The sequence below is a fragment of the Schistocerca gregaria genome, unplaced genomic scaffold, assembly GCF_023897955.1.
Source record: "Schistocerca gregaria isolate iqSchGreg1 unplaced genomic scaffold, iqSchGreg1.2 ptg000949l, whole genome shotgun sequence".
In the NCBI taxonomy this organism is placed as follows: Eukaryota; Metazoa; Arthropoda; class Insecta; order Orthoptera; family Acrididae; genus Schistocerca; species Schistocerca gregaria.
In genome coordinates, this window is record NW_026062302.1 from 1 (window position 1) to 13357 (window position 13357).

General features: G+C 52.7%; 4 protein-coding genes across 4 annotated transcripts; 2 read left to right on the top strand and 2 right to left on the bottom strand.

The window, feature by feature from the left end:
• Nucleotides 1-22: 22 nt before the first annotated feature.
• On the bottom strand, nt 23-1889 carry LOC126325952 (coatomer subunit beta-like; the record flags this gene model as incomplete). The annotated part of the gene is made up of 2 exons (XM_049995459.1): nt 1536-1889; nt 23-1295 (listed from the first exon to the last, which is right to left on the bottom strand). A coding segment is annotated over exon 2 (1263 nt), but the record flags the coding sequence as incomplete, so codon positions are not given.
• A 1878-nt stretch (nt 1890-3767) lies between these two features.
• Nucleotides 3768-6774, top strand: LOC126325954 (uncharacterized). The gene is made up of 3 exons (XM_049995463.1): nt 3768-4069; nt 4136-5210; nt 5343-6774. The coding sequence occupies exons 1-3, from the start codon at nt 3778-3780 to the stop codon at nt 6481-6483; spliced, it is 2508 nt and encodes an 835-aa protein (XP_049851420.1). The 5' UTR covers nt 3768-3777; the 3' UTR covers nt 6484-6774.
• LOC126325955 (mitochondrial ribosome-associated GTPase 1-like) lies at nt 4123-7819 on the bottom strand. Its single transcript, XM_049995464.1, has 2 exons — nt 7640-7819; nt 4123-7509 (listed from the first exon to the last, which is right to left on the bottom strand). Exons 1-2 carry the CDS (start codon nt 7757-7759, stop codon nt 6532-6534), a joined length of 1098 nt encoding a protein of 365 aa, XP_049851421.1. The 5' UTR covers nt 7760-7819; the 3' UTR covers nt 4123-6531.
• A 3850-nt stretch (nt 7820-11669) lies between these two features.
• On the top strand, nt 11670-12875 carry LOC126325949 (protein farnesyltransferase/geranylgeranyltransferase type-1 subunit alpha-like). Its single transcript, XM_049995457.1, has 3 exons — nt 11670-11781; nt 11889-12015; nt 12176-12875. The coding sequence occupies exons 1-3, from the start codon at nt 11670-11672 to the stop codon at nt 12873-12875; spliced, it is 939 nt and encodes a 312-aa protein (XP_049851414.1).
• Nucleotides 12876-13357: the final 482 nt, after the last annotated feature.

The following is a 13357-nucleotide window of genomic DNA, read 5'->3' on the forward strand; positions in this document are numbered from 1 at the left end:
ACACACGCGAGACAGATACAACCGACAACCTCTCCAAAATCCGCCCCATCTGCTCGCTCCCCAATAACCACCTCCCACACATCTGTATACACCTCTTCATCCATTTCTCTCGCGTCTCGTACTCGCCCACAATCCATAGCACCAACTGCAGGGGCGCGCCGGTCGTTATCTGATCCATGTGCTTGTACATGTTCTCTAATATCTCCTCCCTCTTGTCCTCGTACCTACTCGCCACCTCCATCACCAACATGCCCACCTCCCCCGCCACGTCCTTATCACCCAACAAATCTAGCAGCTCCATCACCACGCTCGTCACAATCGCGGGATATCTCACTACCAACTCGTTCAGCGCGTGAATAATTAGCTTCCGGTACGGTTCCGCCTGTTCAAATCCTTTTCTCTGAGACTTCACGATCTCTTTCTTCAACAAGCTCAGCACCTGCTGCCAATTCTGGGGCATCACCAACTCAACCACCAAATTCAAGACCCTTCTTACCAGTTCTAACTTCACCGGCTGTGCCCACAACAACCTTAACACGTCCAACACCAACTCAGACAACACCTTCTTGCTCGTCTTCGCCACGCCCGTCAAGCACTCCACCACCATCACCCTCACGTTGTTGTCCGACAACTCATCCACCAACTGCAAAAGCGCCTTGCATGCCGCCTTCACAGCCGTCGGCGCTCGACTAGACCTCAGCATCGTCATCGCCGCCTCGTATTTGACCGCCGACTGCTTCATACTCGGCGATAAGCACATAAACGTCACCCTTATCAACGACAAGCGCAACCCAGACACCCTCCTTATAAACCCCGCATCGTCAAACACCACGTGTCTTTTCCATTTGCCCTCCCCCTCAGTCGACCACGAATCACCCTCAATTCTCATCTCTTCCCCTCTCTTCGTCCTCTCTGCTCCCTCATCCATGCAACGCCTAATCGCCCTCAACATCAACAACTGCATCGGCTCCTCCATCTCTAAAACCTCTTCCATCACGCCCACCTTCTTCTCAGCCAACCTGGGACACGCTCCAAACATCACCAAATACCCATTCCTCTTGCAAGCCGGCTCGCTCTCGCTGTCTAAATACGCGCTTACCAACTCCTCCAAATCGGGCACCAACTCGGGTATCGAGCAATAAACACTATACAACGCCAACACCGCGTTCCTCCTCAACACACGCGAGACAGATGTCCCACCAACTCCGGCTCCTTCAGCCGAAACAGCAAGCGCAGCGTTTGCCCCCTCGAATATATTCTGTTCGGATGGTTTCAAATCTCGCATCAACGAATTGCTGAAATCCATTATTCACCGCCATATTTGCGTCCGCGTGGCCGTGCGCATTTTTGAACATTTGGTACAAAATTTCCAATGATGTTTTTTTCCCCACGTACAAAAGATGGTCAGTCCTCACAAAAGCGCGTTTTATAGATACCCGTCAAACTGCAAGACATCTCAAAAATAACCCCCATCTGTTTCAAGCGACCCTTTTTCTTCGCTTATCCTAGTTCAAAGTCATCCCTCCCTCACGCACCACACCAGAATTAATTCTTGGTACAATTTTCCATCTTCGTCGCTCTTGTCGACCACCTCCCAGTAAAGCAGCGTCAGTTTTTTGACGATCTTATTCTTCGACGGCAACACAAAGCGTAATGATGGTCATCAGTAAAATTCTAGTCGATTCGCCATTCAAAATATACATAATCGCCATTTTCAAGGCAGATATGACTTGTTCGTCGTCACCTGTTTCAAACATTTTTCTAAGTTGAAACAAGGACAGCAGTTCGACGTTGCTGGTATTCACCAATATCGAGCAAACGCTACCCTTGGAAGGGCCCACATAGAGCTGTCATTGTAAACTCGACGAACTAAGACAAGCTGACGAAAATGAAAAAAAATGTGCAGGCCAAATGTATCCGATGTTCGCATCTGACAAAAAAGTTCACGATTGTCCACGTTTGTGAATCCGTTTTGCCTCTCTGGCCAAGCAGCGCTTCGTTCTCTGTGTTACCTTTGCTCGAGACATCTAAAAGTCCATTCTTCAGGACAGGATTAGCCCCGAGCCACCCGAGAGGAGGGACCGATTCGTCCCTTGCGGAAACGCCGCGCACCGTCAGAAACATTCGTCTCTGCATCTAAACCATGCGAAGACCAGCTTGCTGCTCTTTTGGAAACTTTTGGGAACTGCCAAGTCACGTTAACGTCTTCAAAATAATTTTTTTCGCTGACCACTAAAGAGCTGTCGTTGTCCTTTTTTGGTATATCATCTTTCCCTTTGCATGCCTCGTTCGAAACTCGCTTGGCCACAAAGAAAATGTCTCGACACGAATTTTTGATAGGCAAGGCGGGCACCAACGAAAATCCTACACAGGCTGACGACTCAGCAGAGTCCTAAGGACGCCATTCTTTCTTTTCAAGAATCCTATGGGTTTGTCAGAATCAATAGATACGTAGCAATCTTCGGAAACAAGCGCGGAATCGTCCTATCTTCCTGGAGAGGAGTTGCTAAATAAGATGATTTGCGTTCGTACCGTGTGTACAAAATATGTGGCCGCGACCGAGTTTTACTAATATCAGCTTGAAACGCTCTTTCGTGTCGACCATACACCTGGCAGTGGCATACATGCGATAAAGATCTTGAACTTGCTGGGGATCTCACGGGCAGAGGCCGTTTCCGGCATCCTCGAAGTGCTCCGTCAAAAGTTACTGGAAAAAATTCAGCTGCTATCTGTTGAAAAGTATGTATAGACCGAGAGCAGGTTGAGAATAGTTATGCGAAAAAAACGCGGGTGTGCGTTCGTGCTTACTAGACGGGAGAAGCTCGCATGCGCGCGCTCGACAAACCGCTTCGCGCGCATCTGGCGTTCTTGAAGTACAAAGCTGATCGATACACAGAAGTCATTTCGGCGATTGCGTGCTAACGGAAAAAATTCAGACTAGACGGTCTATTAGAGAAGACTTATCCATTACATTGGATTTGAAGAATTAAGAAAGATACCGCTGGCCATCATGTGTCGTCACCCCGTCCATCTCTCAGCCTCTGATCAAGTCTCTGCGTGACCAGCAGCTGTGCGAGTTTGGAATGCCTATCCAGGTTCTGCATCAAAATCTGGAACTACGATTTGGATACCTTCTATAAAGCAATCAGCCCTTGGATAAAAATTTATGTATTGGAACGCCTATCGAGTTGGTCATTGGAGGGATGTCATGGATGTTGGAACCATTCGTTCTCAAATACAGATACATACACGGAAAAGTGTATACAAGAATTGTTCAGTAGAGACTTCCATCAACCAACCCGTTTCGCAATGCTCACGCTTCACTGCTTACTTAGGAATGCCTCGGACGCCGACCGTGGCAATCCCCTTTCCCTGAAGTCTCACCAAACCCTGCCTCGCTCAAGCCGCACTTGTACGAATCTCTATTTTCGCATCTATTGTATACAATTCCGACGCTGCTGTTGGAAAATCCGTCTCCGCGGACCGCGTGCCTGTGGAAGGCGCAGCAAGAGTTGATAAAGTCTGCGAAGTACCAAGGGCTGAAAACCACCTTGGCCGAGTGCTTGCAACCAAATGCATCTGCGCCGCCCTTCTCCTCTCCTGCTATGAGCCCATCCTACAAGAATGGCCTGCGCCGCGCGGAGCCGACCCATCCGTTGCTGTGTTCTATGGCGGATCGTGCCTCCGACCTGCCCCTCAACGTTTTTTTGGACTACATCGGCGAAAACAACTCGCTCTATAAAGAGACGCTCGGCCTGATCAAGAAATGCTGTCTCGATGGATTCGAAATGCTATCATCTATTGAACGAACGTTTAGGGAGAGCCGAGGCGTCTGACCAGGCGTCTGATAAGTCGTCAGGGAAAAAAAGACAGGCATTTGTTGAGCGAGCCATCAAATATAAAGAGGTTAGAATTGATGAACTGGCACGAACTAGCCACGAACGACGATGTCAAATTGCTCAAGCCACCTCCAGCCTCCTGAATGCAACTTTTCGAAAATCGACTCGGTCGAATCGGTCCCTGTGTTTTTCTCACTTGAAGCTGAAGTCGAGCTCAAACAACAATTCTGGTACGTATCGATTAAAAAAAAAAAAAAAAAAAAAAAAAAAACTAACAAATCTCTCGTTTGAACAAGGCGCCGTAGAGCATTTAGGTCCAGATGCATCTGAAAAGCCGGTGCCCGATCCTTGCGCTCTGTTCGACATTTTCATGCCTTACGCTTTATGCGGTGCCATGGCATCGCTCAGGTTCGATCTAATTATGAGTCAACACGACCAGAACCACATAGCCATCTGCGAGGAGGACTTGGTGTACAAGTTCTGCTGGTGCTTGGGCGTGTGCATGAAGGACAGGCACTTCGGGGATCGACACCTCGACGAGATGGAGTCGATCGTGCGTAGCATCCAGATCAAGCTCGTAGAGCCTATTAAGGCTTCCGCATTGAAGGCCAAAGAAGTCGATGCGGACAAGTCAAAGGAGGCCAAGCGATTGATCAGATTAAGGAAGAACAGCAAAAGCTCGCTTGAGGAGGATTCCGAAGAGGATGGTCTACTGGGTGAAGTGAGTCAACTGGAAAAATCGAATCGCCTGAGAGAGAACCGAGCGAGACCCGGCGCGCCCTCGAATGATGCGGATGAGAACGAGAAGTCTGTCTTAAGCTCGGACGCGAATGTGGTGGAGACGCGGGCGAAGAGATACTTCCGCGCCGGAGCAGAAGAAGGCGCTGAAAGGAGACGAATCAAAAAATCGAGCGACGGAACCGCGGAAGATAGCGATGAATACGACTACGAAGGAGATATGAACAACGACGACCGGTTCGCCTGGGAGGATGAGGACGACATGGAGTATTCTCGTTCGAAAAAGCGTTTTAGCTCGTCAAATCGCGGCGTCCAATCGAATCAAAAGGCGTCTGAGGAGTCGTCGACGACTTTCACGGTATCTCCAGGCATTCGCCTCAAGAAAGGCAACCAGGTTATTTTTGACGCTGCAAACAGCACATTTTCTCTCGAGCAGAAGCTTGGATTCAAAATTCCGCCGCTGACCAGAGAAATGACTAGGCACGCTGAGTTACTGGAAAACATATCGTTCGTTCTAAGGGCGAATTACGTTCATGTCGCGCTGCTCGATGGGGTGATCTCTGCAGCACAGGAACATACTAAGTCTTTGGTCCAACGAAACAGAAAAGTGTTGACTCACAAGGAAAGCTCGAGGTACGTGGTGACGGGCCTGACATATCTGACTTGGTCTCTAGGGTTTGCATCTTTGAGTAAGAAATGCTGACGTCGCGTTTTTTTTAACTGTTACGTTTGTGTGAAAACCTGATGCGGTCGAAACGCCTCCAGCACCCCGACGCGTCCGCACAGGAGCTATTCGTTGGTGGACTTAGACACGCAATACGAGGACTTGCCCATCACTCGTAAGCAAATCTACTCCAGCCTTTCCGGCAACAAGAAGCTGATGCACTTGCTCAGTCTGCTCGAGCTTTCGAACCATCCGCAACAGCTGTCTGGCCTCACGAACCTCGTGCCGTGGATGATTCGCCAGGAACTCCCCCCGAAAGTCTCCGACGCGGCTCTCGTGAGCGAGTTCCTGGTGTCGTTCGGGCACCTGATGATCGAGCTGGATCGCTGGACCTATGCGAAGGAAAACGAGGAGAAAAAAAACAAACAGTTGCGCTTGTTGATGCAACAAGAGGCGGAGAACAAGCAACGGAACGCAGACGTATTCATGGAGGTGCTAGGCATGATGGAGTCAACCGAAAGAAGAGAACTAGAAGCCGAATCTGAGAAAAGAATCAAAGCCGCCAAAATAGAAGAAACCAAAAGTTTTGATGAAAAAAGTTTTGAAGAAACAGCAGAAAAATTAGAAAAAGACCTCATCCTTCCATTTGACTATTCTAGTCATTTTGACTCTCTGTTCACTCATGTCGATACTATCCAACACCCGAATGTCCCATTTTCAATCACGCTCCATTGGATCCTTAGCAAGATGTCCATTTTAGATGAGTGTACAATCATAGAATTCGTCAAGTGGCTCGTTTACAATCCACCGCCCTCCGATTCGCTCAACCCGAGATTGCATCTGCTGTCAAAATACCCAGAATTCGTTCAACAGCTTCTGCGACAACTGTCTCTTTATGCGCCGCCTAAACTACAAACCGTTCGTCAATTGTTGTTCGAGTCGATACTGCTTCCGCTCGCTTCTCAATCCCCCTTCGTCCATTTGCAAATCCTTCTCTACCTCCATGCCGCCAAGACCAGATACACAATTTCTATCAAGGACTGCATTTCCCTCGTCCACGCTCTCGCGACGTCGCACGCCTTCTCTGCCCACTTCCGTGTCCAGGAAATCCGACGGGCCTACTTTCTCCTGGCGCAGCTACTTGGCTCTTATTGCCACACGCACCAGCAGCGCACTTGTCTCGCGTACACATTCCACTTCCTGGAGCCCACTTTCGACCTTTCCCCCCACCTCTCGCCCTAGACTTTCTGAGATGATAAAAGTGCGCGCCGACCGCCGGCACCGCCCCCTTCACATCGGTATCTCGTCGAGCGTGTACTCTCCCAAGTTGCCCTTTCTAAACTCGCTTACCAGGACTCTCGCCTGCGTCGTTTCGTCCTTCTTTCCGAATCTCTTCCCTATCTCCCTCAACAGATGTTCGTAAGTATTCGGCACCGTCTCCAACTTGAGCGCGCCGTGCCAACCGCTCGATGCATCGCGGCGCGCATTCTTTTTCGTTAAAAGGTAATACACATATTCTCCCGCTAACAGGTAGAAGTGTTCTAGCACGTGATCCGCGACGCACCCGCACACCATCAGCTTCAACCCCTGCTCGGATTCGATGCGCGCGGGCACCATCACTCCCGGGGTGTCCAGCAACCAGACGTGCCTGACCGTTTCCTTTCTCGGCAGGCCGTTGCAAAACACAACATTACCTGCCATCTGTTTTTGTGTAGAGGTGGTACACTGAAATTTGTGTCCTGCCAAACGGTTGGTGAAGTGCTCGCTTATCACTTTGACGGGTGCTTCAGTTTCCCCCTCGGCATCGCGAAATGGCCCCGGGGGGAGGCTGGAGTCCGTCGGGTCCGGCATGCGAATTCGGAACAGCTGAACGCCGCGCGTCCACGCCGGCTTGGGCGCCACGGACGCACGCCTTCGTCCGACGAGGTGGTTGATCAGGGTCGACTTGCCCACGTTCGGAAAGCCGACGACCATCGAGATGACCGGGCGAGACGAGTCGGAGCCGGTCTCGGCGGCACTGTGACAAGTACGTATCAATTCGAGCAGGCTTTGAGTTTTTTTCCTTTGCTCGGCGCCCCACTGGCCGGAGTCTCGGGGTTTCAGAGACGTGAAGAGGGGGGCTTGCGGATTCGATTCTTGCAGGTAGGACTTCCAAGAATGGGTGGTGCGGCGGTCCGACAGGTCGTGTTTGTTCAAGACGATCACGTGCTTTTTTTTGCTTCTCTGAATCAGGTCTTTCAGCGTATGGTTTTCGCTGCTCAGGGGGATCTGAGCGGGCGGTAGAGGCACCACGCGGGCAGTGCGAGAGCGTGGATGTACAGATGCGTGGCGGGCGATTACCGGGGTGAGGTTGGCCGTTGGCGCAGAGAGTTGTGGAGGTGACAGGTAGACGACGTACCCTTGCGTCTCTTACTTCGATAATGTTTTTGGCTCTGGCTAGGTTTTCTTGGATCAGTCTGGTGGATTTGGCCATATGGCCGGGGAACCAGTTGACCGGGATGTGGCTGTAGCGAGACATGTTTCCGAGGAGAGGACGAGCTGTCGCGGCATGTCTCTCTGCGCAAGACAGGGAGAGGAGCGAAATGTTGGGATAAAAGGGGGTGGCATTTATGTGTAGAAAAAAAAAAGCGGGTGCGGGAAGAAGAGTGACGGTGCAACAGGGTTTGGTGTGGGGGCTTTTCGGATCGGAGGGATTGGAGGGGTGTTTATTCGTCTTCGATATCTACATTGCGTGCTTTGTCGCTGAGAGCGACGCCTATGGGCTGTGGTCCGTCTCGTCTGAATAGTCCGTGTTGGCGCCAGGCATTCGAGAAGTATTGGCTTAGCTTGTATTCTGGAACGCGCGCGGACAGATGCGGATGTTTGTAGGCGTGGATGAGGTACTGGGTCCACGCGGAGTTGAGTTGGTGAGGCAGGGTGTGTTTTTTCTGGATGTAGTCTGCCGTGTAGTAGCCGACAGACGCGGACGCGGAGAGGAGGATGGCGAAGCGGAGGATGCTGAATCTGGTGGGGAACATGTGAGCGCAGACTTTGTGTCTCCACCACAGGAAGGCGTTTCGTCTTTTGGTTTTGAGTCTGGACTGGAGGTGTTGTTGGATTTTGTACTGTTGGACAGACTGAGGGGTGGGGTGGGGGCGGGGGGGGAAGCCGACGAGGCGCTGGAGGGGTGGGAGAGGGTGGCGCGGGCGGAAGAAGGAGTCGATAGTGGTGGAGTGGGTTGGATGTGGCTTGAAGGGGGAGGAGTGAAGGGAGGGATGCGTGGAGGAGGTGGCGAGTCGCGTGAGTTTCGCATCGGGTGGTGGGATTTTAGCGGGGGGCGCGTTCGTGGGCGAGAAGAGGTCTATGGGAATAGAGAGGGGAATTTTAGAGGGGTCGATATGGTCGAGGTCGTGGAGGAGAGAATGGGCGAGTTTCCAGTGCCTCATGTAGTACCTGTAGTACAGGTGCTGTTGGATTGGGCTGACTTTTACGGGTGGGACATTTGCATGGTCCAAGTCTGCGTGAAGCCACCAGTTTAGGAGTTTGGAGAAGGACTGTCGTACGGCTTGTTTGAGGCGTTGTCGCTTTTTGCGGTACCCCCGGAACGCGTTGCGGACGAGTCGGTAGGGCTTGAGTATGATTGCGCGAAGGACGATGCCATATTTGAAGAGCCTGAGGTAGGGATAGGGAGGAATGAAGTGGCGACGGGCGACTGGAACGGGGCGAATGAGCGTCTGCCACTCCTGGTCGGAGGCGAGTATTTTGGCTTCTTTGAAGATGAGGTCTCTGTTGTACCAGTACTCCATGGCGGAGAAGGTGGACAGGAGGGAGGCGTCTAGGTGGGTTCAGTGCCTCGAGGCGAGGCGAGTTCGAGTTGGAGGGAGAAGTGTTCGGACAGCTTTGCGATGCGAGCGGAGGACTGGAGTTCCAAGAGGCGTGAGGGCGAGAAGTTGGGGGAGGGGGAGAGGTTGAGGTGAGGAAAGTACGTATTGGCTAGAAGGCGCCTGTTGCCAGAACGGGATCCAGGGTTGAAGAAGTGGAGTTTGGTCGAGAAGTGCGGTTGGCGGAATGGGACGAGCACGGGATAAAAAGAGGTCAATGTGTAGATGTAGGCGTGTCTTTGGAGCGTCTCGGCATAGCCGAGGAATTGGGCGCGCGCGCAAAAGGGGCTTTTAAGAGCGTGATCGAGATGTTTTTCGAGTTGTAGTTGGTTTAGGGCGGCGATTGGAGAGCGATTTGGGTGGATTGGAGATTGGTGATTGTTCGTTGGTTCAGAGGGGACCGATGAGCGTTCGTCGACGCGGTGAGGTTCGTGTTGGTCGTGGTGTGCGTGTTCATTTGGCCGTAGACGAGCGTGGTCTATTGCGTTTTGGCTTGAGCATGAATTTGCCTTCGTGGCGGAGCCGTCACCCTCGCTCGGCCGATCCGGAGGGGTAGTGGGAGGGTGCTCGTCTTCGTCGATGCCCAGAGCCCAGTTTTTCAAGTCGTCTAGTTCTTCTTGTTGCTTCGAGAGTCTCGTGGCTTCCAGGTGTTGGATGTACGCCGTTTCGTAGGACGGAAGTTCCTCCAGCTTTTGAATCAGTTCCACAGGCGTCATGGACAGGATGTTCTTGCTTGACTCGGAGATTGTCCCTGACCTGAGATCTGGGTGAAAGACAGGCTGTTCTTCCTCCTGGCCTGGGGGCAGGTCAGGTGCGACTTTTGCCGCGCTCTCTTGGTCCAGGTGGGAGTGAAGGTAGTCGTCTGTGGACAACAAATCCGGGTCTGCGAGGGACACCAGGCCGGATTTTCCAGTGGACAAAGAAAACTTTTTTTTGTCCGGATGTGTTTTCGGCGACTCCGGTCCGGTCTCGGAGTCAGGCTTTTCCCCGGGAAGTCCGGCCATGAGGGCGTCCATCGCCTGCAGCATCTTTTCGATTCTTTTCTTTCGAGCCAGGCGCTTTGCCTCGGATGGATCGGCGGGGGCCGAGTCGGGCGCTTTCTTGCTCGCCTTGACCCACTGTTGCACCTGCGCCCTGATGCGGTCCGTCAGCTGGTTTCGAACTGCCTCGTGGACGGCGCGAATGTCTTCCATGCTCAAGTAATAGGAGGGAGTTGGGTGGCCGGCCGCAACCTGGCCGAGGGACGAGCTCGTTTTGGCGTCCGAAGAGTCTTCTAAAACAAACGTCCGCCAATAATGGTCTAGCAGCGCGGACGAATACTCCGCCTTCAAATCTTCTGTGCTCACCTCGTCGGGGCGGGGCGCTTCCGGGTGGCTCGCATCGTCGTGTGCATCGTCGTCCGTCTGTGTCTGTCCCTGTGCACACACATTGCGTGCGTGTACGCGTGAGTCCCCTTCGTCAGGGTGGTTTTCGGTCTGAAAGGGCATGACGTCTGGAGAAATTTCTTTGAAGACTGGATCCAGCGTTTTGTAGTGCTTGTCCTGGGCGATGACATGCGGGTTTTGCGCGGCGTTCTTCAGCTCGATCCACTTGCCCAGAGGGTCTATGGGGGAGGCCAGATCCGCCTGAGAAAGCTCGTGAGCGCGACGCGAAAAGTCGAACATGGTGACGTCTTGGGTATTCACGGTCTTTTCCAGGTCTTCCAGGACGCCGTGCATGTAGTCTTCTTGCGCTTGCTTCGCCAAGAACCCTAGGGAGCGGTTAACCTTGGACTTGGGTAACTCCGCCTGGGCGAACAGGCTCAGTTCGTGTTCGGCGTTCAGCAGGTCGTCGAGCAGTTTTTCGGCCGTATTTTCCGGGTAGTAGACCTTCCTGGACCCATTGTGAGTGATGATGTTGGTCACGGTTGGTTTGTGGCGAGAGTTCAACGAGCTCTGAATCAGCAGAATGAACTCGGCGAACGGACGGTTTTCGTATTGCTGGTTCAGCTCTTTCCAGCGCTGGTAGTGAAAGTGGTTGCAGTAGATGTTGTGTGGGTTTTCGTTGAACCAGTATCGATAATCTTCTAGATGATTGGTGTACGCGGCGCTAAGCAGCGGATCCTCCAGCACGGCCAGCCTTTGCTCGACGTCCTCCGGCGTGATGAAGTCATCTGGACTCGGGTCCTCCAGGTACATGCCTGCCGAAGAGAATGGCAGGCTCGAGACTGAGGCGCGGCGTGTATGGGCGCGTGTATAGACTTTTTTTTTTTTTTTTTGAATGTTTAGGGGGGGGGTGGGCGCGTGTACGTTTTTTTTTTTGAGTGTTTGGGGGGAGCGTATGGTTCGGACTTGGTGGACTGCTTTTTTTTTTGGAAAAAAAAGGAGGTCGTGTAATCTGTGTGTAAAGAAATTGACAAATTAATCAGCCGAGAAGTGGTATTATTTTAGTTTGTCATCGCTTTGGACGCTGCGCGGTCTGAGTTCGTTGCGGGAAGCGAGCGTGTACGAGACAGCGTGAAGCGCATGACGAATATCTGCCTCGCGCAAGTTAGAGAGGGCGGAGAAAGAGTTGTTGCATTGACCGACTATGAGCGAATATCAGTCTTGGGGAAAGCGCAAGGGATGGGAGGACGTCGAGCCGACCAGGCAGGATGACGGCGTGGACAGCTGCGTGGTGTCGATACCCTATTCCGCAGAGTGTACGTGAGAGCGCGGGCGGGTGTGTGTACGGGGCTTTTTGTATGCACACACGCGGCTGGGCGAGCGGAGCGGGGCGTTCTGAGAGAGGAAGCTAACGGCGTTTAAGTTGAGGATACGATGAACTACATGAGGACGATGATGAAGAGGGATGAGCACAGCCTGCGTGCGTTAGAGATTACCAGGGAGGCCATTGAGTTATGTCCCGGGAACTACACACTGTGGTGCTACAGAAGGTCTGTCGGACGAGAAAAGAGCGGTGTGTGACATCGGTTGTTGTCGTGTGTGTGTGTGTATTTCGACGGGTTTCTCGTTTGCGCGTGCTTCTCGCGTCGCGGGCACTCTATTTGCACGATGTGCGCGCTTCGACGACTTATATTCTCCCTCCAACCGCAGGTCTATCCTGTCTTCGCTATCGGACTCCGCCCTATTCTTGGAGGAGTTTTCGCTAACGGAAGCCTTCATTGAGGACCATCCGAAGTGTTATCAGGTGTGGAGCTACCGCCAATGGCTCGTCGAAGCCACCGACGACCTCAGTCGAGAAGTTAAGCTATGCGATGCGGCCATCGAGAGCGACTCGAAGAACTACCACGCCTGGTCGTACAGGCAATGGCTCGTTACCCGCCTTAGAATCTGGCGGGAGGAGCTCGAATACCTGGACGAGATGCTCCGAAGGGACCACTGGAACAATTCCGTGTGGAATATGCGCTATTTTGTCGTGAAGCACCTCGGACCCGCTGCGGACTTCGTAGAGCGAGAGATCGACATCTCCGTTCAATACATCCAGAAGGACGTCGACAACGAGAGTCCGTGGAACTATCTGAACGCCATGGTTCGAGAGTCCGACTCCGAGGGTGCCGAGAAGCGTTTCGTGGAGTTTTGTCAGCAGTGTATAGCTGCACATCTTAGAAGCGTTCATCCACGTGCGGCGTTGGTCCGTGCGTATTTATGTTTTGCTCGGTCGGGTGTGCGCGCGGGGTTGGAGGAGGCGAGGGCGGCGGAGGTGTGCCTCGAGCTCTCGGAGCTCGACCCGATAAGAAGGAAGTATTGGTTGTTTTGCCACAGGAAAATAAAGTCAGATTCCCGTTCGCTTTGATGGGGTTTTTTTTTTGTCTCCCCTCTCCGTGTCGTCTGTATCAAGGTCAAAAGTGTTTTTTTTTCCGAAAAAAAAAAAAAAGTCAGTTTTGCTCATTGTTGCGAGCTGCCTAGATCCGCGAGGTCATTCTCTCGCTGTGCGTGTGATTGTTCGTCACACACGCGAGACAGATCGCCGCGAGAGCGAGTTGGTTTGGCGTGTCAAGCGAGGCGTTCACCATGAACCGGATAGCCTGCTCGGCGCGGCAGGTGCTTCGCTCACCGTGTGTGTCGAGGGTGTCGTACGTGGGGCCGGTCCTGATTTGAGCGACACTGGTCATGTTTTTTTTCTAGAGGTTAGCTGACGCGGCCGTTTCCCCCGAGCGCGCGCAGGACGGAAGATGGGGAAGAGGCGCGCGCGGCTGGGTACGTTTCGAGGTTGGCGAGAGGGCGGCGGGGCGCCCTGAGCGGAGGGCCGCGCGGGGTCGAGAGGGAGTGTGTGTG

What these genes read in the sequence shown, in the direction of transcription:
- LOC126325954 (XM_049995463.1), top strand. Translation starts at nt 3,778, where the DNA reads ATGGATTCGAAATGCTATCATCTATTGAACGAACGTTTAGGGAGAGCC. An exon ending in GAGCTCAAACAACAATTCTG is followed by an intron (nt 4,070 to 4,135) that starts GTACGTATCGAT and finishes CGTTTGAACAAG; the next exon opens with GCGCCGTAGAGCATTTAGGT. An exon ending in ACTCACAAGGAAAGCTCGAG is followed by an intron (nt 5,211 to 5,342) that starts GTACGTGGTGAC and finishes AAACGCCTCCAG; the next exon opens with CACCCCGACGCGTCCGCACA.
- LOC126325955 (XM_049995464.1), bottom strand. Translation starts at nt 7,759, where the DNA reads ATGTCTCGCTACAGCCACATCCCGGTCAACTGGTTCCCCGGCCATATG. An exon ending in TCGAAGTAAGAGACGCAAGG is followed by an intron (nt 7,510 to 7,639) that starts GTACGTCGTCTA and finishes CCGCCCGCTCAG; the next exon opens with ATCCCCCTGAGCAGCGAAAA.
- LOC126325949 (XM_049995457.1), top strand. Translation starts at nt 11,670, where the DNA reads ATGAGCGAATATCAGTCTTGGGGAAAGCGCAAGGGATGGGAGGACGTC. An exon ending in GATACCCTATTCCGCAGAGT is followed by an intron (nt 11,782 to 11,888) that starts GTACGTGAGAGC and finishes ACGGCGTTTAAG; the next exon opens with TTGAGGATACGATGAACTAC. An exon ending in ACACTGTGGTGCTACAGAAG is followed by an intron (nt 12,016 to 12,175) that starts GTCTGTCGGACG and finishes CTCCAACCGCAG; the next exon opens with GTCTATCCTGTCTTCGCTAT.